The sequence below is a fragment of the Bufo gargarizans genome, chromosome 8 (assembly GCF_014858855.1).
Source record: "Bufo gargarizans isolate SCDJY-AF-19 chromosome 8, ASM1485885v1, whole genome shotgun sequence".
NCBI classification, from domain to species: Eukaryota; Metazoa; Chordata; class Amphibia; order Anura; family Bufonidae; genus Bufo; species Bufo gargarizans.
In genome coordinates, this window is record NC_058087.1 from 181,921,596 (window position 1) to 181,943,303 (window position 21,708).

The following is a 21,708-nucleotide window of genomic DNA, read 5'->3' on the forward strand; positions in this document are numbered from 1 at the left end:
TGCTAATCGTCAGACTTTAACAGCTGAATCTCCGCAAGGAGAACCCGTGGACGTTACATTGAAAGTAATGTCACTGGGATATGCAGGTCACATCTGACAGGGCATGGGGCTAAACTGAGCAGCTCTGTATAGAAACTGAGAAAACATGAAATCGGGTAAAAATAAATCGGAGCGGAGAAGTGGAGGGGGGTGTGAGAAAATGCTGGACTGCCTGCAAGGAGGACACTGGAGCAGACGCTGTGCTGACTAGGAGGGGGTCACTGGAGAAGAGGCAGTTCTGACTGGGGGGCAGTCACTGGAGTAGAGGCAGTACTGACTGGGGGGCAGTCACTGGAGTAGAGGCAGTACTGACTGTGTTTGAAAAGAGAGCAGAGAAGAGGCTGTTCTGTCTGGGAAGGGGGCACTGGAAAAGCTGTACTGTCTGTGAGGACACTAGAGAAGAAGCTGTACCGTCTGGGATGGGGACACTATAGAAGTGGCACTTGTACAGCTTCTTCTCTAAAGCCTGACCACTGGTAATTTATTTGCGGGGCCCATTGTACGAGGACTGTAGAGTTTGAGACTATTATGATGTATGTATGCGGCAGGGATGAATATTCCGCTGCTGTAACAGGTTATTTCTGAGACATTTTGCCACAGAAAGGTCCTAATTTAAGATGACGTTACTGACCCTTTTCTATGTGTTATTTGTAGCAGGACAATACCAGCAAATCAGAGGAGAAACCTGGTAAAGAGTCTGTCGTAAAACCTCCTGCCAAACCGGCCACACTGAACCACGAACAGCGGCTGGAGACTATCATGAAGAAGACCACGTTTGAGGAGAAGGTAGAACCATAGATTCCAGGGGCTTCATGTGTGCACAGTGGAGGAGTCCACCCTACACCTAGATCTCGGCACCCTGCGGTGTCATGTACAGGGCCGTCTGCACAGACTCTGGGGTCGGCTCCTTCACTCTGGACAAAAGCTTGTTTTTTCAGCTTCTCTTTTTTAATAAAGCAGTCATTAGGTGTAAAATAAGTCGATACTAAAGCTATATTTTTTTTTCTTTTATAACAGCCTGAAAAGGATTTCTTTGGCCGACAAATTGTCAAGAAAGTGATCTCTATAGGTAAAATTCCTTCTTCACGGGACAGTAGCAATGACCCTCTGCACGCAGCTTATAAGTTGGTCACACCTGTGTATGTGGGGGGTCTCCGCACAGCAAAGTTGTGGGTGGCGCTCCACTACTCCGTGCAGATAGCGTGCGCCTTCAGAGGGGATTTCTCACTTTAGAATATGCCATAAACGTCTAATAGATGCAGGTCCCACCTTCAAATGGGAAGGGTCTTGTCTCGGGACAAGTCCTCTTCAGCTTTCTCCTTGCATGACTTGCTATTGTTTCAAGCCGCCATTGTGCTTAGCAAAGCGGTCCATCAAACTTTTATGAAGAGGCCCATAAAGTGCCTGACCCATCACTGAGGAGACGTCCACTTCGATCTTCCTGCGTGTACATATTTTATACACATTGATCTGGGATTTGGAGAGGATTACGAGCCTCTGTAGAGCGCGGTGCAGCTGCTGCATCTTCATACAGCGACCCCTCCCTGGTGCATTATCTGTAATATAGAGGCAGAGGAGCCAAAGACAATACTTAAAGGGGTTGGTCTCATCTGAGACATTGGTGGCATATTGCTAGGACATGCTACCACTATCAGATAGGTGCAGGTTCCATCTCTCAGACCCACTCCTATCTCCAGGATGGGACCCACAAAGTGAGCGGAGAACAGCTGTGCATGCCCGGCTGCCCTCTATTCACTTCTGTAGGACTACTGGAAATAGCACAATCTCCAGCAATCCCATAAAAGTGAATGAAGCAGTGGCCATGCTTCCACAGTGCACTCTACATTGTTTTCTATGGGACTTTGAGTGTACTCGCTCTGCTATTTTCGGAACTCCCATAGAAACGAATGGGCCCGTTCTGGAGATAGGAGCGGCTCCTGCACCTTTCTGACATTGGTGACATATGGCTAGGATATGCCATCAATATCTCAGTTGAGACAACCCCTTTAAAGGGATTCTGTCACCAGGATTAACGATATGTAGATATTTCTATGTGCCCATTAGTCTTCATGCAGTGTTTACAGTGATCCCTCTGGTTATGCTCTGTGTGCCTTATATTCTTATAAAAAGCCCAGCACCGCCTACTACTTAATTTATTCACTGCACTATCCTGACGTCATGTAATCTCTGCTCCGTATTCTCGCTCAGGCGCAATAGACACTGTAGTCTGCGCCCGTGTGGACTACTGGCACTGGCTTCCACTTGTCCACTGCGCATGCGCCAGCTCCCTGGTCCTATCAGGGAGCCGGCGCATGCACAGTGGACAAGTGGAAGCCGGTGCCAGTAGTCCGCACAGGCGCAGACTACAGTGTCTATTGTGCCTGCGCGAGATTACATGACAGGATAGTGCAGTGAATTAATAAGTAGTAGGCGGTGCTGGGCTCCGGATTAATGGGTGCGACTGGGTAAGGCACACAGAGCATAAACCGAGGGATCATTGTAAACACTGCATGAAGACTAATGGGCACATAGAAATATCTACATATCGTTAATCCTGGTGATAGAATCCCTTTAAGGCTTGGGCCACCTTGGCCATTCTACTCCTAAGTCTTTACTTTGAATTATTGATTGAATTTATTTATTTTTTTCAGCCACCTCCAACTCTATTCTGTCCAGTTTTTACTACTTTCTGTTTCTGGAAAAGCTGAATGACATCCAATATGGCTGCCTCTGAGAAGGAGAGATGTGACTGACAAATTTGCATTGATGGCATTAGGGATCATGCACATTTTTTGCAGATCAGCTGTGGACCGATTTATCTCAGTGGGGCTGCAAAAGATGCGTAAGTCTGTTCCACGGTCCTGGAAAGAAACAGAACATGTCCTATTCTTGTCCATATTACAGACAAGGATATGACATTTCTGCAGGAGTAAAATCAAAATGACAGCATGCACTCCGAAGGCGTGTGTTCTGCAAAACATGACTGTTTGCATAGGGGCCTAAATGCACAAGAGCAGATTGGACATTGAATCTGAGCTGAATGGTGCGAATCTTCAGCCCCATGGTATTTGTTTTCTGTCTAATCGGTTGTCTCCATTTTCCGCAGCCAACGGCATCCAAGAAGACACTATAGAAAAGAAGATAGGGACGGCGGTGGGGAACAGCCATGTTTGGTTCCGATTTAATGAGGGAGTTTCCAACGCTGTGAGAAGGAACGTTTACATCAAGGATCTGTTATGATGATTGCAGTCATGTTGAAATGGAGATTGTGTAGAGGAGACACTTTGGTGTTTTGTGCCATCAGGCGGTGACTATGAACTGTTCACTGGTTTTTGCGACTTGTTCATAATGTTTATATAGTGTAAGACGCTTTCTAGCAAGTATGTTTTGTATTAAAATAAAAATTAACATTTCAAGGAATGTTATTTTGCACGCAGTAAGAATGTAACCGAACAAAACCTGGTAATGATGGAGAAAAATGGTAAGAGAAACCGGGGAAGGGACAGCTAAAGGCCATAATACTGCCTCCTATGTACAAGAATATAACTACTATAATACTGCCTCCTATGTACAGGAATATAACTACTATAATACTGCTCCTATGTACAAGAGTATAACTACTATAATACTGCCTCCTATGTACAAGAATATAACTACTATAATACTGCCTCCTATGTACAAGAATATAACTACTATAATACTGCCTCTTATGTACAAGAATATAACTACTATAATACTGCCTCCTATGTACAAGGATATAACTACTATAATACTGCCTCCTATGTACAAGAATATACCTACTATAATACTGCCTCCTATGTACAAGAATATACCTACTATAATACTGCTCCTATGTACAAGAATATAACTACTATAATACTGCCTCCTATGTACAAGAATATAACTACTATAATACTGCAGCTATATACAAGAATATAACTACTATAATACTGCTCCTATGTACAAGAATATAACTACTATAATACTGCCTCCTATTTACAAGAATATAACTACTATAATACTGCCTCTTATTTACAAGAATATAACTACTATAATACTGCCTCCTATGTACAAGGATATAACTACTATAATACTGCCTCCTATGTACAAGAATATACCTACTATAATACTGCCTCCTATGTACAAGGATATAACTACTATAATACTGCCTCCTATGTACAAGAATATACCTACTATAATACTGCCTCCTATGTACAAGAATATAACTACTATAATACTGCCTCCTATGTACAAGAATATAACTACTATAATACTGCCTCCTATGTACAAGAATATAACTACTATAATACTGCCTCCTATGTACAAGAATATAACTACTATAATACTGCCTCCTATGTACAAGAATATACCTACTATAATACTGCCTCCTATGTACAAGAATATAACTACTATAATACTGCCTCCTATGTACAAGAATATAACTACTATAATACTGCCTCCTATGTACAAGGATATAACTACTATAATACTGCCTCCTATGTACAAGAATATAACTACTATAATACTGCCTCCTATGTACAAGAATATACCTACTATAATACTGCCTCCTATGTACAAGAATATAACTACTATAATACTGCCTCCTATGTACAAGAATATAACTACTATAATACTGCCTCCTATGTACAAGAATATACCTACTATAATACTGCTCCTATGTACAAGAATATAACTACTATAATACTGCCTCCTATGTACAAGAATATAACTACTATAATACTGCTCCTATGTACAAGAATATAACTACTATAATACTGCCTCCTATGTACAAGGATATAACTACTATAATACTGCTATGTACAAAATGACACCAGTGACAGTGAAGGAAAAATGCACCAAGTTTTTATTAGATATGAATTTTCTATTCATTTTTAGAATATCTGCATTTAATATTTGTGGACAGAAAAATACAAAGTGGGTTTAGGGGGGCTGTGGGGTCTCCCCTGATTTTCTATAAATTAACCTGAAAAGCATAGTGTTTTATATAGTGCATAATCTGTCAGGTACAGCCACACCAGGGCCTCGAAGCCTTCCATGCTCACTACTGCACAGTGCAGGTCAAGCCTGTGTTATTGCCATCATACAGATGTGACAAGCAACTATCACCGCCCCTCACTGAGGACAGAAGAACCTCTCACTAAACTAAAGTAGAAGGCATTCTCACGCTTCAACTGTGTAAACCTAAAAGTAAAGCGGAAAGTATAATGGATACTTGTCGTCATCCTTCTAGCTACTGGTCATGGGGAAATGGAGAATTCCGGGTCTGCAGGCAGCTAGGACCACCTCAGCGCAGTCATTCAGGCCTGATCAGCTTCCAATCTGCACCCTATATTCAGTATTTGTTACATTCAGAGTAGATGAGAAGATTGGGTGGGGGGCAGTTCCTGGTGTCAGAGCCTCACAGGATACTGCACTTTCCTCTCTCCACCCATGGGTTATTCTTCATCAGTTCGGGGTTCAGGAATGGGTCATTGGGCACCCCCTCTTCTATCCACTTCAGTATCCTTTATTAAAACAAAAAGATATAAATTACCAAAATGTGTCCAAACCTAAATCATCAGTTCCATGTCTTTTCATTGCACTTCACACACTCCCTTCTGGCCAATGTGAAGCAGAGCTGCATTGTAAAGAATGGGCAAGAGAAAGAGTTGCAGCCTTGGAGATCAGACAGGAAGTCACTTTTAGACTACCATTATACAGTGCAGCCTACTTTCAAGGACTGATCAATACCATTGCAGTAAATAAATAACCAGAGGAAGGGGCAATATGCTTTTGGCCACCAGGTGGCGATGTTACATCAGGCTAACATCTTTCAGGCATCTAAGGGCTCTTTCACACTTGCGTTGTCCGGATCCGGCGTGTACTCCACTTGCCGGAATTACACGCCGGATCCGGAAAAACGCAAGTGTACTGAAAGCATTTGAAGACGGATCCGTCTTCAAAATGCTTTCAGTGTTACTATGGCACCCAGGACGGTATTAAAGCCCTGGTTGCCGTAGTAGGAGCGGGGGAGCAGCATACTTACCATCCGTGCGGCTCCCGGGGCGCTCCAGAGTGACGTCAGAGCGCCCCATGCGCATGGATGATGTGTCCATGCGATCACGTCATCCATGTGCGTGCGGCGCCCCGGGAGCCGCACGGACGGTAAGTATACTGCTCCCCGCTCCCCACTACACTTTACCATGGCTGCCAGGACTTTAGCGTCCCGGCAGCCATGGTAACCATGCAGAAAAAGCTAAACGTCGGATCCGACAATGGGCATTCATTCCGGATCCGGCCTTGCGGCAAGTCTTCAGGATTCTTGGCCGGAGCAAAAAGCGCAGCATGCTGCGGTATTTTCTCCGGCCAAAAAACGTTCCGTTACTGAAGACATCCTGAACGGATTTCACTCCGTTCAGAATGCATTAGGATAAAACTGATCAGGATTCTTCCGGCATAGAGCCCCGACGACGGAACTCTATGCCGGAAGAAAAGAACGCAGGTGTGAAAGAGCCCTAAGCATTAGAAAGGGATATGAAATCTCAAACTGCATCGCCCTTTGTATGGGTCCATTCACACGTCTGCAATTGTGCTGACCCATTCATTTTCAATGGGGCCGGAATGTGCTGTGCAGATCCGTACTTCAGTTCCGCCAAAGAATTGAAGAACGCACATTGGCGGATCCACAAAACACGCACATGCGTTTGCCGGTGTCCCTTAAACCAATCTGCCCCATGTCCTGCTGCTGTGGGATTCTGACCCCCTCCTTATGAGACACATTAACCATTTTGTGACCGGTACTCTCACAAGCCACCTGCACCGATTGATTCCTGGTGTTCTGTCCTGAGCTGTGAATTAGTCTATTGACCTGTTCGGCTTTTTCCATTAGTAACGAGCTTCCTTTTAATTACGGCTCTTCACAGTCTAATTAGGAAACCTGCTGCAAATGGCTTAATTACCTAGAAGGTGAGAGGAGATTTCAGCCCGAGATGTAACCTGTAGCCCTCCTCGCATCAATACACAGTGCAGTCCTCTCACCTAACATACTCTGTGCTGCTGTGCTATGAGCCCATCCTCCACCTCACATGTTAACATCTCCCCTGTCTGTAATAATATCACATGCGTGGACTGGTCATTGCACCGCACCCAACTGCTTAGACCAGGTCATTAAATACTCTGTGCTGCTCAACGACCCTGTCACCTTATCTAGGACCCTATTCTCGTCCTTAACATTACATCTGTGGACTGGTCACTTCCCCCATTAGACCAGGTCATCAAATATTCTGTGCTGCTGGGAACTGTCAGGGACTCTCTGATTCATCGTATAAGTGATCTAGTTTTCCAATACACTTTCTGTATCGATTCCTCCTGTTTTTCCAGATCTTTGCTTGCTGTTATTTACTATGACCCCCCCTATGCCTAAAGCTGGTGTAAAAATCTTTAAAAACTTTTAAAATGCCATTGTGCCTAGGCCCAAGTGCTGACCAATTTCTGAAAAGGGGAAGTGGGCGGCTCATTTATCATTTTCTGGCCTATGTGGTGTAGATTTCAATCTAGATGGACACATCTCTGATATCTACGGTAACAAGCTGTGGAGCTACTAACCTGCTGCACCAGTTCCTAAAAATCTGCTTTGGTGCCCATTGACCCTCCCCCGGGCTGTACTCACTCAGGTATGGACTTGGAAGACATCTCTCTCTTGTAGGCCAGCTGGTATTTCAAACTTTCCACCTCCTTCTTCATCTGGGGAACGTCCATTTCATCCATGGCTGCTGATTTACAGTGGAAGACCTCGCGGAGGAGAATGTGCTAGAACAGAAGCAGAACATACAGAGATTAGACTTTCCTCCAGTCCCAGCCATACGGTCTTCTACCTGGATCCTCCATTTAGTCTAGCGCCCTCTGCCTCCCCTATTGGGTATGACATTGCCTAGTACACATAATTAGCAGTGGTATCATCTCTTCATCAACGAGCCTCTTACCTGCTGGTAGACACCAGACTTTGGATAGAGGCGATGATATTGTAGCCGCTTATCTCCCACTGCTTATGTCTTGCTTTGCATGTACGTCCCCGCACAAGTCAAACCAGGCACCGACCGGATTTGAATGCGATTTGAATGTTCCAATGGGCGGCTTATGAAGAAGGTAAAGCGAGGAAGGTCTTTTAAAGTAGCAGTCAAAGGCGGCCCTAATTGGCATGTAGGGCAGGTGTCTCTCTGTGGCCCATATGAGAGCCTAAGGGGGACATAAAGTAGGACAAAGTGAAGATTACTTTCCTTCTATAAATTCTTCATGACAACCTAAGTGCTAGACATCAAGAAACCATAATCCTGTTATGTTCTATACATAGAACACTACAACCCCTAACATGCACATAATACAATTCTAGCTAGAAGGCAAGAACAAAAGTGCCTCCCGGTGCTGGGAACCCAAATAAAAAGATGAGAGCAACAACGCGCATCGATTCATCTCAATTAGCAGGCGCTCGTCACCCGCGAGGGGCTGTCCCCACAAGTAAAGAAGCGCCCACCTGCCTGTTGATTAACAGGGCCGACATCTAGGCTGATCCCGACAATCTGGGCCCTGTGCAGGTTATATTCAGCTTTGGGAGCAATGACAGACAGCGCATGCACAGTTACTACTTCCAAAGCCAAATTTGAGCTTTGGTGCAGCGCATGAGGCCCCAGATTGTCAGGGTCAGCTTAGATATCCCACCCTGTTAATCAACAGGCAGGTGGGCGCTTTCTCACCTGTGAGGACAGTCCCTCGCAGGTGATAAGCTCTTGCTAATGAGATGAATCATCCCTAAACAGGAACAACTGATGGAGGTTCTCAGACTCTGCTCAGAAGCTGTGTCGCTCCAGCTCCAGGGGACCATGCCTGTTACATACATGTAATATTGGGGAAAACAACCAGGTTCATGGGGCGCTAGTAGTTTAAAAAAATGGTTGAAACATACAGATGTGCAGCGGGCTTCAATGCATTCGGCTTTCTTCCTCAGGCGGAGGAAAAAGAGAGAAAGACGCGCCCGCGGAGGAAAAAGAGAGAAAGACGCGCCCGCGGAGGAAAAAGAGAGAAAGACGCGCCCGAGGAGGAAAAAGAGAGAAAGACGCGCCCGAGGAGGAAAAAGAGAGAAAGACGCGCCCGAGGAGGAAAAAGAGAGAAAGACGCGCCCGAGGAGGAAAAGAGAGAAAGACGCGCCCGAGGAGGAAAAAGAGAGAAAGACGCGCCCGAGGAGGAAAAAGAGAGAAAGACGCGCCCGAGGAGGAAAAAGAGAGAAAGACGCGCCCGAGGAGGAAAAAAAAAGAAAGACGCGCCCGAGGAGGAAAAAAAAAGAAAGACGCGCCCGAGGAGGAAAAAAAAAGAAAGACGCGCCGAGGAGGAAAAAGAGAGAAAGACGCGCCCGAGGAGGAAAAAAAAAGAAAGACGCGCCCGAGGAGGAAAAAAAAAGAAAGACGCGCCCGAGGAGGAAAAGAGAGAAAGACGCGCCCGAGGAGGAAAAAGAGAGAAAGACGCGCCCGAGGAGGAAAAAGAGAGAAAGACGCGCCCGAGGAGGAAAAAGAGAGAAAGACGCGCCCGAGGAGGAAAAAGAGAGAAAGACGCGCCCGAGGAGGAAAAAAAAAGAAAGACGCGCCCGAGGAGGAAAAAAAAAGAAAGACGCGCCCGAGGAGGAAAAAAAAAGAAAGACGCGCCCGAGGAGGAAAAAGAGAGAAAGACGCGCCCGAGGAGGAAAAAGAGAGAAAGACGCGCCCGAGGAGGAAAAAGAGAGAAAGACGCGCCCGAGGAGGAAAAAGAGAGAAAGACGCGCCCGAGGAGGAAAAAGAGAGAAAGACGCGCCCGAGGAGGAAAAAGAGAGAAAGACGCGCCCGAGGAGGAAAAAAAAGGAGGAAGAAACAACAATGTTAAAATGCAATGCACGACAACCATAGTACTCAGCGCCCCCATTAACCTGCATTTATCCAATATCTCATACATAAAACAATTCTATTGTGTTCTATACATAAAACACTAGAACCCCCAACATGACCATAATACAGTTCTCAACCTCTGTACACTAAGCACAACCCTCAATATTACCATAATATTCTATTGTCCGCTAAATGTAGACTACCACCCCCAACATGACCATAATGCAGTTCTATTATCCTTTATACACATTAAGCCTCATTCACATGTCTTAAATCCGTGAGAAGGTGGTCAGTGAGGCATCCAGGAAGATGTCCGTGAAGGATCTGTGTGCGGTCCACGTGTCATCCATACATCACGGATACTGTGCAGCCGAAAAATAGTTTTCAAATCATCTCTTCCTAATTATCCGTGAAACGTGGATGGCATCCGTGTGGTATCTGTGATTTTCACGGACCGATAGACTATAATGGGCGTGATGGATCAGTGAACAAAATAGAGCATGCAACCATGCTAATACCACAGACCGTGGTAAAAAATAAAAAACGGAATGGGGACATGTGCAGAGAACACGTACGTGGAACACTGCTGTGTGAATGAGGCTTAACACTACAACCCCCAACATGACCATAATACAGTTCTATTAACCTCTGTACACAGAGAACTATAACTACATTATACCCTATACATAGTACATGACATTGTATGTGATGGTGGGGGTTGTAGTCTCTGGCTGGCGGATTAAACACACCAGTCTGAGACATCTGTTGGCTCCACGGGCACAGCATCAAACAAAGCTGGAGCAGATGGAGGCTGGGTGTTGTGCTCTGCTGGTATTTTCACACAAACACGATGAGGATGATTTTTTGGAGGGAGATCTTGTACATTAGGATTAGTGCTTCCCGACTGCCAGCGGGCGTCCCTGCTTTCTTCCCACAGCTTTAGATAAAGTGGCGTATAGTGCCCGCTCCTGTGCCCGGGTATCCTCAGTCTCTTGTCGATACTTGTTGACAATGCCATGAGGGACCTCGCTATGGAGGAAGCATGGCCGTCACAGGCAGCAATTTAAAGGGGTCCTAGAATGTGAGCAAGACTGGTTGTTCCACTTGCCTACTGGGGCTGAGGAGGTGGGCGTTCACTACACGCGACGCTCTGACACTGGCGTATTGGTGAATGTTCCTGTCAGGCTGCTCAGCCATGACGGCATATCATAGGCAGGATCGCATCACTACCATCTGTTGTAGAGCAGTGCGGTAAGGCCACGCCCCCTCACCGCTAGGCGGCTCTGCAAGTGGAGGCAACCAGTCCTGCTCACATTCTAGGACAAGCTGCTGGCCGTCATTTTAAGTCACAGCCATTTTAAGAACCTTCTTAAAGACCAGAGAGACCCAGGAATACATAAGAATTGATAACGCGAGTATACTACACATTTCATTCCGTTAGTAATTTAGGCAGCTAATTGGAAAATCATGAATACTATTTTAAAGATAAAAAAAAATTTCTCCCTGCAGCCACCACTAGGGGGAGCCGAGGAGCTTCCTGCATAGAGTTCAACGGGAACTGCATAAATCCTTATGCAATTAGCTCCCTCTAGTGGTGGCCACAGGGAGACAGAAATTGTATCCTTTAAATGAAATCTGTCAGAGCCTTTGTCATCGTTATCATTACAGCCCTAGAGAGGTGTGAAACGCATTCATAACCTACCTATATTTATATGGAGTACTGTCTAATTAGTAAGGAAATGAAGCTTTATCAAATATGCAAATTAGACTGCAAATATCCAGTGGGCGGTGCTGACTGTTGCTGTGTCTCCTCCTCTGTCTTCACTGCTGGTCTCTGCTGACATCACCCTCTCAACTCAGCTCTTGTACATGTGCAGTACTTTAAAGCTGATGGCCACAGGCTGAGGGGGTTTACTGCGCATGTGCTGTCCTGCAACTGCATGGTACATGCACAAGATGTCAGTTCCGGAGCGAGTGACATTTGACAGCAAAGGGGTGTGAATCGAAGGAAAAGGGGGTGGTGCTTGACACAACTGCCGCCGCCCACTTGCTGTCTAATTTTCATATTGCATAAAACTTCATTTTCTCGCTAATTAGACCTTGCTCCACATCGATGAAGGCATTTCTGGAAACAAATTCCCTCTAACTATGGCTGTGCAGGGGATTTGGAGCTCTGTAACATCACATTAGAAAGATACATTAAAGGGGTAGATCACCCTTGAGGACCTTTTCTGCAGACCGCCCCTTTCCGAGCGTGGCCGGACCTGCAGTGGGAACCATACTTATCGGATGCCTGTCCCTCGGGCCCAGCGGGTCTTCCCGTGCCAACGTCCAGTTTGGCCGCTGCAGCCAATGACTGGCTGCAGTGATGACGTGTCATCCATGCGTCACATGATACATAGGTGTCCAGTCACCGCTGCAGCCAGTCATTGGCTGCAGAGGGCATGTGACCCACATTAAATCAGATGTTGACACGGGGAGGCCTGAGACCTGCGACACCCAACAATGGAGTTGGAACCCAGGGGCAGGGATCAGGTATGAGTCCCACCACACAGAGGTCCGCTGAACGTGCCCCCCAGGGGTGAACAGCGCTATGGGGGTAACAGGCGGGGGCTGGAACTGTTACTGGACTCCATTTATACTACTCATCTGGACAGAAGGAGGAAAAGCTGAGGGGAAGAATAAACATGGGGTGAAGAAGCCAGGGCCCCCTAAAAAATTTAAAGAGTTACATCTGTTGTCCACGTTATGGCGCAGGCGTCGGTCTGCGTGGGGAGTGACACGTGGTCCGGGCCTCAGCGATTGGACATATGGGCTGGGCAGAGTGTATGATCCCATGGCCCCGGCCTCGTCTGTTTATCGACTGCGTCCAGCCACTAATGCATCACATTAACACAATGCAAATTCTGCTGAAAGGCTCCATCTGTCCGCCCGCCGCCCCCTCCCCCGTGCCCGCTACGTATTTGTATATTGGATGTAGACATTGTCCCTGCAGGTTCTTACAAGCCACCGACATGGTATTGACACAGGGAGCAACAGGCAGGTGCTTTTAACCCCGTCCCTGCCGCTGAGGGCGGACATTTTTAAAATTTAAGAGGACACCGATCAAGAGATCCTCAAGATATACAAACCACTGCGTTATCACCCAGCTTTCCTAGAGTCCTCCCCTCGTATGGGGCGCCTTCATACACGGCGAATTTTGTAGCAGAAATTTCCGCGATTGAAAATCCGTTCCATTCACCCGGTGGGGCTTGCAGAAATCCAAGCGCTTGCCGCCCCATTCAGATGAAGGGAACAGATTTTAATCGCAGAATCTTCTAGAATCTTCAAGATCTACCACATGTGAAGGCGCCTTAATTCCGCTATATATCCGGATTTAATGTTTCTCACAGCTGAGGGTTTGCTGCAAATGTATCCAGTCTACACTGTATGCAGGTAAGGGTAGGTTCACATCTCTGTTTGGTAAATCCGGTAGAGGAGCGGCCTACTGGAATTACCGTATCCGAAAAAAGCTGGGCGCCACCAGATTCCCATTCACTATAGTGGGGTCCAGCATAGAGCCAGCATTCATGCCAAAAAGCCGCCAGATCCCACTACAGTGAATGGGGAGCCGGCGGTGCCCGGCTATGGTAACTCCGAGAGTACAGCGCTCGGTTATCTCCGGCGCTCCCATAGAAATGAATGGAGTAGTGGTGCGCATTTCCGTCTGGCCACTCCTTTCTTGTCAAGGGAGGGAAGGTACGAGGGGTCCCCATTCTCGTGATCAGTGGGAGTCCCACCAATCTAATAGTTATCCCCTATCCCGCGGATACAGGATAGCTTTCTCTAGCCGGAATACCCCTTTAAATGTGAGAAACTAATCAGCATTGGAGAGAGGGATTGTCTAGACTGGATGCAAATGTAACAAACCCCCAGCTGTGAGCAGTATTCAGCCTCTAGAATGTCCCCATTTACTGGCAGCAAGAGATCTTGCAAACAGTGAGGAATTGGAACACAAAGCCTATTAGGGGGCATTCACACGCCCAGATCTGTTTTGCGGATCCGCAAAACATGGATACAGGTCGCGTGCCATCGGACAAGACAAGACAAGGACATGTTCTATATTATTTGTGAGGCCACAAAATGGACATTACGGATGCGCAGGGTGCGCTGTCTGCATCTTTTGCGACCCCATTGAAATGAATGGGTCCGCATCCGATCAGCAAAAAAATGCGGATCAAAAATACGAAATACGGTTGTGTGCATGCCGCCTTAGTAAGTTGCAGAACTTTACATTATACGATGGCTAAGCTTTACAGAAATCTGTGCGAGTCCTTTAATTACCCATAATGCAGGAGAGCCAGGATCTTCTCTGCCTATGAATTATTTCTCAGGGTGATTTTATTAGACGCCGTTTTCCTCTCAGCGACTGAAATCAGAGCCGAGATTAGAAAACTGCACCCAATTACAGGAAGATGATCACCTAATAGCGCCAGGATAGCCGGGGCGGAGGCTCGATACCCATCTGTATCCACGTGATATATATTCTACACAAGGGTCCTCAGGTGGGAGATGACCCCAGGCCCGAGAGGGTCTTACCCATAAGAATGCATTGAGACCACGGTGGCGTGACGTTACCCATCCCCCCATAGAAGTCGATGGTCAGCGAGCAACAGTATCGCAACCCTGCGTGGAGAAAAGTTGCGCGATTCGTGATCGGGTGGGAGTTGTATCCTTTATTGGAGACCAGTGAACAGACCGCTCCAGGTTATGAGCCCTATTCAGGCATGTTGGGCTCGTACAGGGGAGGGGGTCTCAGCTCTAGAGGGAGTAGCTTAAAACATTGCTGCAGGGAAAATGCAGATTTATATTACCCGCCAGCAGCGGGGGCTCCTTCAAGATACCAACCGGTAAGAATAGCGGCGTTTGACCAGCAGAGCTGACAATCTAGATCAGGCATGCTCAACCTGCGGCCCTCCAGCTGTTGCAAAACTACAACTTCCAGCATTCCCAGACAGTCTACAGCTATCAGCCTGCAGCAGGGCATGGTGAGAGTTGTAGTTTTGCAACAGCTGGAGGGCCGCAGGTTGAGCATCCCTGATCTAGAGGAACTATGCAAAAACAGAAGGGGGGGGGGGGGCATTTAATCTCTCATCACACTATGGGACCCTCTGCCCTTACACTTTCTGGGGCCACACTGGAGACCTCCTCCGCTTTATCAGGGTTCTGGATGACATCATCAGGAGAATACAAATTATGTCATCATCTCGGCAAATCTTGGGGAAAACAAAAAAAAAAAAATGGTGCACTGCATCAGTCAGGAACTTTCATCTGTAGATTTATTAGACTTGCGGCGGGTACGGGATAGAACGGGGGATCTCCGCCAAAGACAGATCCGTCCAGTGCCAAAAAATGTGCACAGATGTAGCAGAGCTGAAGTAGTCATTTAGCTCTTAGGCTTATCTGAAGTCCTATGTAAAATCACTGTAAGTGACAATCTCAGCTCTGCTGCACATGCTGGGGATCTGAGACACCGGGTGTAAATGTCATATTACATACAGTATATGTTATAACACATAGGCCCTTTATATACACCGTAGGGGCTCATTCGCTTTAGGGACAAATTTTATAGTAATGGATTGACCCTCTCATTGTGATCCTGGGTGACTCGAGACCCCAAGAATAAAAATACAAACTCCTTACTGCTGTTCCGGGCCAAAGCCCTCATTATTATGATCGGTCATGACATTATATGCACAGTCATGTATGATGTAGAACATGCCAAAATATACGCTCTCCTCCTCCCAGCCCTTGCTAATAATATTGAGAGGCCTATAGGTGTGTGTCATATGGATTATACCATAATAAAAACAAACTCAGCTCTGCTACAACTCGCTGCGAAACTCCCGCAGTTTTTTTCCTGTGCTGCAGTTGCGAGCAAGTAGCCACGGTGCTCAATAGAGTAAAACGACAAATTCAGCTCTGCTTCATCCTTACATAGTAAAATACAGGGTAAGAGTACATGAACCAAGAAAGATGAAGCCACATGAATCCCTACGACACCGGTAATCGATGCGTCTAACAACTTAGTCCCTGAAAATAGATTACCCCCCCAACCCCCAAATATTATAGGCAGGCAGAAGCTCGCAGTGGTCATTAACCCCCTGAGTGCTGAGCTTACACATGTAAATATTCCAAAAACAGCCAGGAAGATTCCTTACCTGATCCTGCAGAACGGTCTGGAAGATGCAGCAGAATCCGGAGCTGGGAAGCGTCGTCTTCTGCTGGAGCCTGGCACTGGCCTTTATACAGACGGGATCCTGCTAAATCTGCCCAGAATGTAATCTGTTAATGTAGCAGCAATCCAGCTGCAGCAGAGGGGGGATTAATATCAGTGATGGCCTTTTATTTCTGGGGATGGGATAGGAGCCGCTTGAGAGGGGACGCCGGGATCTGCCGTCTCCTCATCACTTACTATACTCTCTGCTTTAAGTATCAGGGAAGAAGAGAAAAAAAAAAAAAAAAAAAAAAACAGGGTTGGCCTCAGATGGACTCATTAGTCACCCGGTGTATTTGTACCATTTTATTGCTGGCGGATGCTAATGACATCCAGTGTTCGGCTGCCATAGATACCTGTCCGGGGGATTCTGCTTTAATTGCTTCCCTAAGGAAAAGCAGCTGATGGCCGAGTCTTGTGTGTTTTGGATAAAGCGGTCGTCGTCACCAGGAGAAGACAAAGAAGCGTCACGATTCCTAGGACGCAAAGTGAGAATCGCTGCACCGAGCATTGTCAGAAATGTGCCCAAACCTGGAACAGGCAGACAGTGGTAAATTTATTAGCTGCGCCATTGGTGAGGGCCGTCTTCTGCTAGACGCGCATTACCGCGCTACGCCGCTTGTGTGTGCCTACATCAGGTGCGACAAAATACTGCCACGTCCCAAAATGTAAGGCACTCAGATTGTTAGATGAGGATTCTGTCTGGAACATCTCTGAATATTTACTATTTATAGACACTACTACCCCCATCATGAATCCCTGCAACGATACAGGGAACATGAAGTTGAGCTCACAATACCTCAAGGATGGGGCAGGTTTTTTTTTTTAGGCCTCTTTCACACTTGCGTTGTCCGGACTCCACTTGCCGGAATTACACGCCGGATCTGGAAAAACGCAAGTGAACTGAAAGCATTTGAAGACGGATCCGTCTTCAAAATGCTTTCAGTGTTACTATGGCAGCCAGGACGCTATTAAAGTCCTGGTTGCCATAGTAGGAGCGGGGAGCGGGGGAGCAGCATACTTACAGTCCGCGCGGCTCCCGGGGCGCTCCAGAGTGACGTCAGAGCGCCCCATGCGCATGGATGACGTGCCATGTGATCACGTTATCCATGCGCTTGAGACGCCCTGACGTCACTCTGGAGCGCCCCGGGAGCCGCACGGACGGTAAGTATGCTGCTTCCCGCTACACTTTACCATGGCTGCCAGGACTTTAGCGTCCCGGCAGCCATTCAGAAAAAGCTAAACGTCGGATCCGGCAATGCGCCGAAACGACGTTTAGCTTAAGGCCGGATCCGGATCAATGCCTTTCAATGGGCATTATTTCCGGATCCGGCCTTGCGGCAAGTCTTCAGGATTTTTGGCCGGAGCACAAAGAGCATGCATGCTGCGGTATTTTCTCCGGCCAAAAAACGTTCCGTTCCGGAACTGAAGACATCCTGATGCATCCTGAACGGATTTCTCTCCATTCAGAATGCATGGGGATAATCCTGATCAGGATTCTTCCGGCATAGAGCCCCGACGACGGAACTCTATGCCGGAAGACAAGAACGCAGGTGTGAAAGAGCCCTAAGTTTCTTCTTTATCCATGGATGAGCCCAATACACTATTATACTCCTGCAAATAGGGGGTAATAACTACTATAATACTGCCCCCTATATACAAGACTATACAGGGGCGTAGCTAAAGGCTCATGGGCCCTGGTGCAAGAGCTCAGCTTGGGGCCCCCTTCCCTCAGTGTTTTGTGACCAAGGGCAGGGAAGCACATAGCCTTCATATTGCCTGAGGCAAAAATTGAAACAGCATCCCCCCTCCCCTCCATTTTGACCTAAGCCCTTCCCTCCAGCCAGAGGTGTAACTTGACCAGCATGCACTTTCTATAATACCGGTGTCTTCTAATGCAGAACAAGGGTCTTTGGGCACATCAGGCTCCTGGGCCTGGTAGCAACTGCTACCTCTGCACCCCCTATAGCTCTGCCCCTGAGACTATACTATAATACTGCCCTCTATATACAAGAATATAACCACTATAATACTGCTCCTATGTACAAGAATATAACTACTATAATACTGCCCTCTATATACAAGAATATAACTACTATAATACTGCTCCTATGTACAAGAATATAACTACTATAATACTGCTCCTATGTACAGGAATATAACTACTATAATACTGCCCTCTATATACAAGAATATAACTACTATAATACTGCTCCTATGTACAAGAATATAACTACTATAATACTGCCCTCTATATACAAGAATATAACTACTATAATACTGCTCCTATGTACAAGAATATAACTACTATAATACTGCTCCTATGTACAAGAATATAACTACTATAATACTGCTCCTATGTACAAGAATATAACTACTATAATACTGCCTCTATGTACAAGAATATAACTACTACAATACTGCTCCTATGTACAAGAATATAACTACTATAATACTGCCTCTATGTACACGAATATAACTACTACAATACTGCTCCTATGTACAAGAATATAACTACTATAATACTGCTCCTATGTACAAGAATATAACTACTATAATACTGCCTCCTATGTACAAGAATATAACTACTATAATACTGCCTCTATGTACAAGAATATAACTACTACAATACTGCTCCTATGTACAAGAATATAACTACTATAATACTGCTCCTATGTACAAGAATATAACTACTATAATACTGCCTCTATGTACAAGAATATAACTACTACAATACTGCTCCTATGTACAAGAATATAACTACTATAATACTGCCTCTATGTACACGAATATAACTACTACAATACTGCTCCTATGTACAAGAATATAACTACTATAATACTGCTTCCTATGTACAAGAATATAACTACTATATTACTGCCCCTATGTACAAGAATATAACTACTATAATACTGCCTCCTATGTACAAGAATATACTACTATAATACTGCTCCTAAGTACAAGAATATAACTACTATAATACTGCTCCTATGTACAAGAATATACTACTATAATACTGCTCCTAAGTACAAGAATATAACTACTATAATACTGCTCCTATGTACAAGAATATAACTACTATAATACTGCTCCTATGTACAAGAATATAACTACTATAATACTGCTCCTATGTACAAGAATATAACTACTATAATACTGCTCCTATGTACAAGAATATAACTACTATAATACTGCCTGCTATGTACAAGAATATAACTGCTATAATACTGCCTCCTATGTACAAGAATATACTACTATAATACTGCTCCTAAGTACAAGAATATAACTACTATAATACTGCTCCTATGTACAAGAATATACTACTATAATACTGCTCCTAAGTACAAGAATATAACTACTATAATACTGCTCCTAAGTACAAGAATATAACTACTATAATACTGCCTCCTATGTACAAGAATATAACTGCTATAATACTGCTCCTATGTACAAGAATATAACTACTATAATACTGCCTCCTATGTACAAGAATATAACTACTATAATACTGCTCCTATGTACAAGAATATAACTACTATAATACTGCTCCTATGTACAAGAATATAACTACTATAATACTGCCCACTATGTACAAGAATATAACTACTATAATACTGCAGACTTGGTTGGATTAAGTATTTCCTCGCCTCCTCAGGAGATATATACAGTATTAGTCCAGAAGCATTTGGGGGGAGGGGGGGGTACTTAGTAGGATAAACAGACTTTCCCTTAGACACGTGTAATCCTTTCTAGATATTGAGATTTATTTTATATCCCAAGTATAATGTGGAGCCCGCTCTGCTGTCTAGCATAAGCTGATTACTACATTCTTTTGCCAAAAATGAATGTATTAGTGACATCTGTCGATTGGGGAAGATATGGAGCCACGATGAGGAGTATAAACCGCCCCGACCCCAACTAGAAGGCTGACTGCTACATGCATAATACAGGTGACCAGCAATCCCCTAGTGTACACTAGTGATCAGACTCACTGACGCTGGGTTCGCGATGGAGCGCTCTGTATGTGCGATTGTACGGGCGTTTGCAATCGCGCATACAGAGACAAGCGAATGCCCATTGTCGCGCGTTCCCGGAAGTCTATGTACGGGAACGTGCGACAAGACGCCCCAAAGAAGCTCATGTACTTCTTGGGGCGACGGGCGTTTTACAGCGCAATCGTACGCGCTGTAAAACGCCCAGGTGAGAACCATTCCCATAGGGAAGCATTGGTTTCTCCTTGTTGAGCGTTTTACAGCGCGTAGGAACGCGCTGTAAAACGCTCAGGTGTGAACCCAGCCTGAGGGCCCTCATCCATCAGCCAGAGAAGCCATAGAGTGAAGACCATGTAATGCCTCCTTTCCCCTGTGGTGGCGCTGCAGAAGAATTAAACACCTGCTGCCAACTTTCCTTACAGATCAATGCGGATCACAGAGTAAAAGCAGCAGGACTTGTGATCAGGACAGAATTACAAAGTCATTTACAGTGTTTGCAGCATAAAAATTACTTTCCTATCTCCCCCGCCTCCCCATTTGCCCACCTTTGTGCAGCTAGGGGGTGGGTTCTGACAATCAGACTCCTTCCCCCCCAGGCAGCTAACAGTATAGCCCCATCCTGCTTCTTAGCTAAACTGCCATGCTACTGCAGAGTCTCTGCTCTTTGCAGACAAGCAGAAAGCCGTTGCTATTGGCTGCCCTGCAGTGAATAGAAGATTACAATCCAGAGACCTGTCTCCGAGGAGAGTCCCTGAGCATGTGCGACCACTAGCACTTCACTCATTCTGTAGACATGCACAGTTATATACTCAACACCAGGTGGCACCATGCTATGTAACTAAATGAACACCAGGTGGAGCCCATACTATGTAAGTAAATGAACACTAGGTGGCGCCATACTATGTAAGTAAATGAACACCAGGTGGAGCCATACTATGCAAGTAAATGAACACTAGGTGGAGCCATACTATGCAAGTAAATGAACACTAGGTGGCGCCATACTATGCAAGTAAATGAACACTAGGTGGAGCCATACTATGCAAGTAAATGAACACTAGGTGGCACCATACTATGTAAGTAAATGTACACTAGGTGGCGCCATACTATGTAAGTAAATGAACACTAGGTGGCACCATACTATGTAAGTAAATGTACACCAGGTGGAGCCATACTATGTAAGTAAATGTACCCCAGCTGGAGCTATACTATGTAAGTAAATGAACACCAAGTGGCGCCATACTATGCAAATAAATGCACACCAGATGGCACCATGCTGTTTTAAGGGGCTCTCCGGTGAATTATATTGATGACCTGAGCGGTGAGGGTGCTGGGACTCGGACCCCCGCTGATGTGATAATGGATAACCTATCCTGAGGAAAAGTTATTATAACGTCCTGGATAACCTCCTTAAATAAACACTAGGTGGAGTCATTATATAATAAAATGAACACCAGGTGGCACCATGCTATGTAAGTAAATGAGTAGTAGCGGTACAACCGCCCATGACAGGAAT

The 21,708-nt window shown here is 45.6% G+C and overlaps 2 protein-coding genes across 2 annotated transcripts in view; one reads left to right on the forward strand and one right to left on the reverse strand.

Annotated features, from left to right (window-relative positions):
• CHTF18 (chromosome transmission fidelity factor 18) overlaps positions 1-3,459 on the forward strand; it is a 51,168-nt gene extending 47,709 nt beyond the window's left edge. The window contains exons 20-22 of the mRNA XM_044303432.1: positions 694-825; positions 1,057-1,108; positions 3,146-3,459. Coding sequence (XP_044159367.1) covers positions 694-825; positions 1,057-1,108; positions 3,146-3,279 — 318 coding nt within the window. The 3' untranslated portion in view covers positions 3,280-3,459. The remainder of the gene's footprint in view (positions 1-693; positions 826-1,056; positions 1,109-3,145) is intronic.
• A 1,446-nt stretch (positions 3,460-4,905) lies between these two features.
• Positions 4,906-16,380, reverse strand: GNG13 (G protein subunit gamma 13). The gene is made up of 4 exons (XM_044304886.1): positions 16,148-16,380; positions 8,022-8,274; positions 7,709-7,848; positions 4,906-5,564 (listed from the first exon to the last, which is right to left on the reverse strand). The coding sequence occupies exons 3-4, from the start codon at positions 7,804-7,806 to the stop codon at positions 5,459-5,461; spliced, it is 204 nt and encodes a 67-aa protein (XP_044160821.1). The 5' UTR covers positions 7,807-7,848; positions 8,022-8,274; positions 16,148-16,380; the 3' UTR covers positions 4,906-5,458.
• Positions 16,381-21,708: the final 5,328 nt, after the last annotated feature.

Bases quoted from the DNA above. Each gene is read 5' to 3' on its own strand.
- GNG13 (XM_044304886.1), bottom strand. From the start codon at position 7,806: ATGGATGAAATGGACGTTCCCCAGATGAAGAAGGAGGTGGAAAGTTTG. The intron at 5,565-7,708 runs GTGAGTACAGCC...GTTTTAATAAAG, and splicing joins TCTTCCAAGTCCATACCTGA to GATACTGAAGTGGATAGAAG.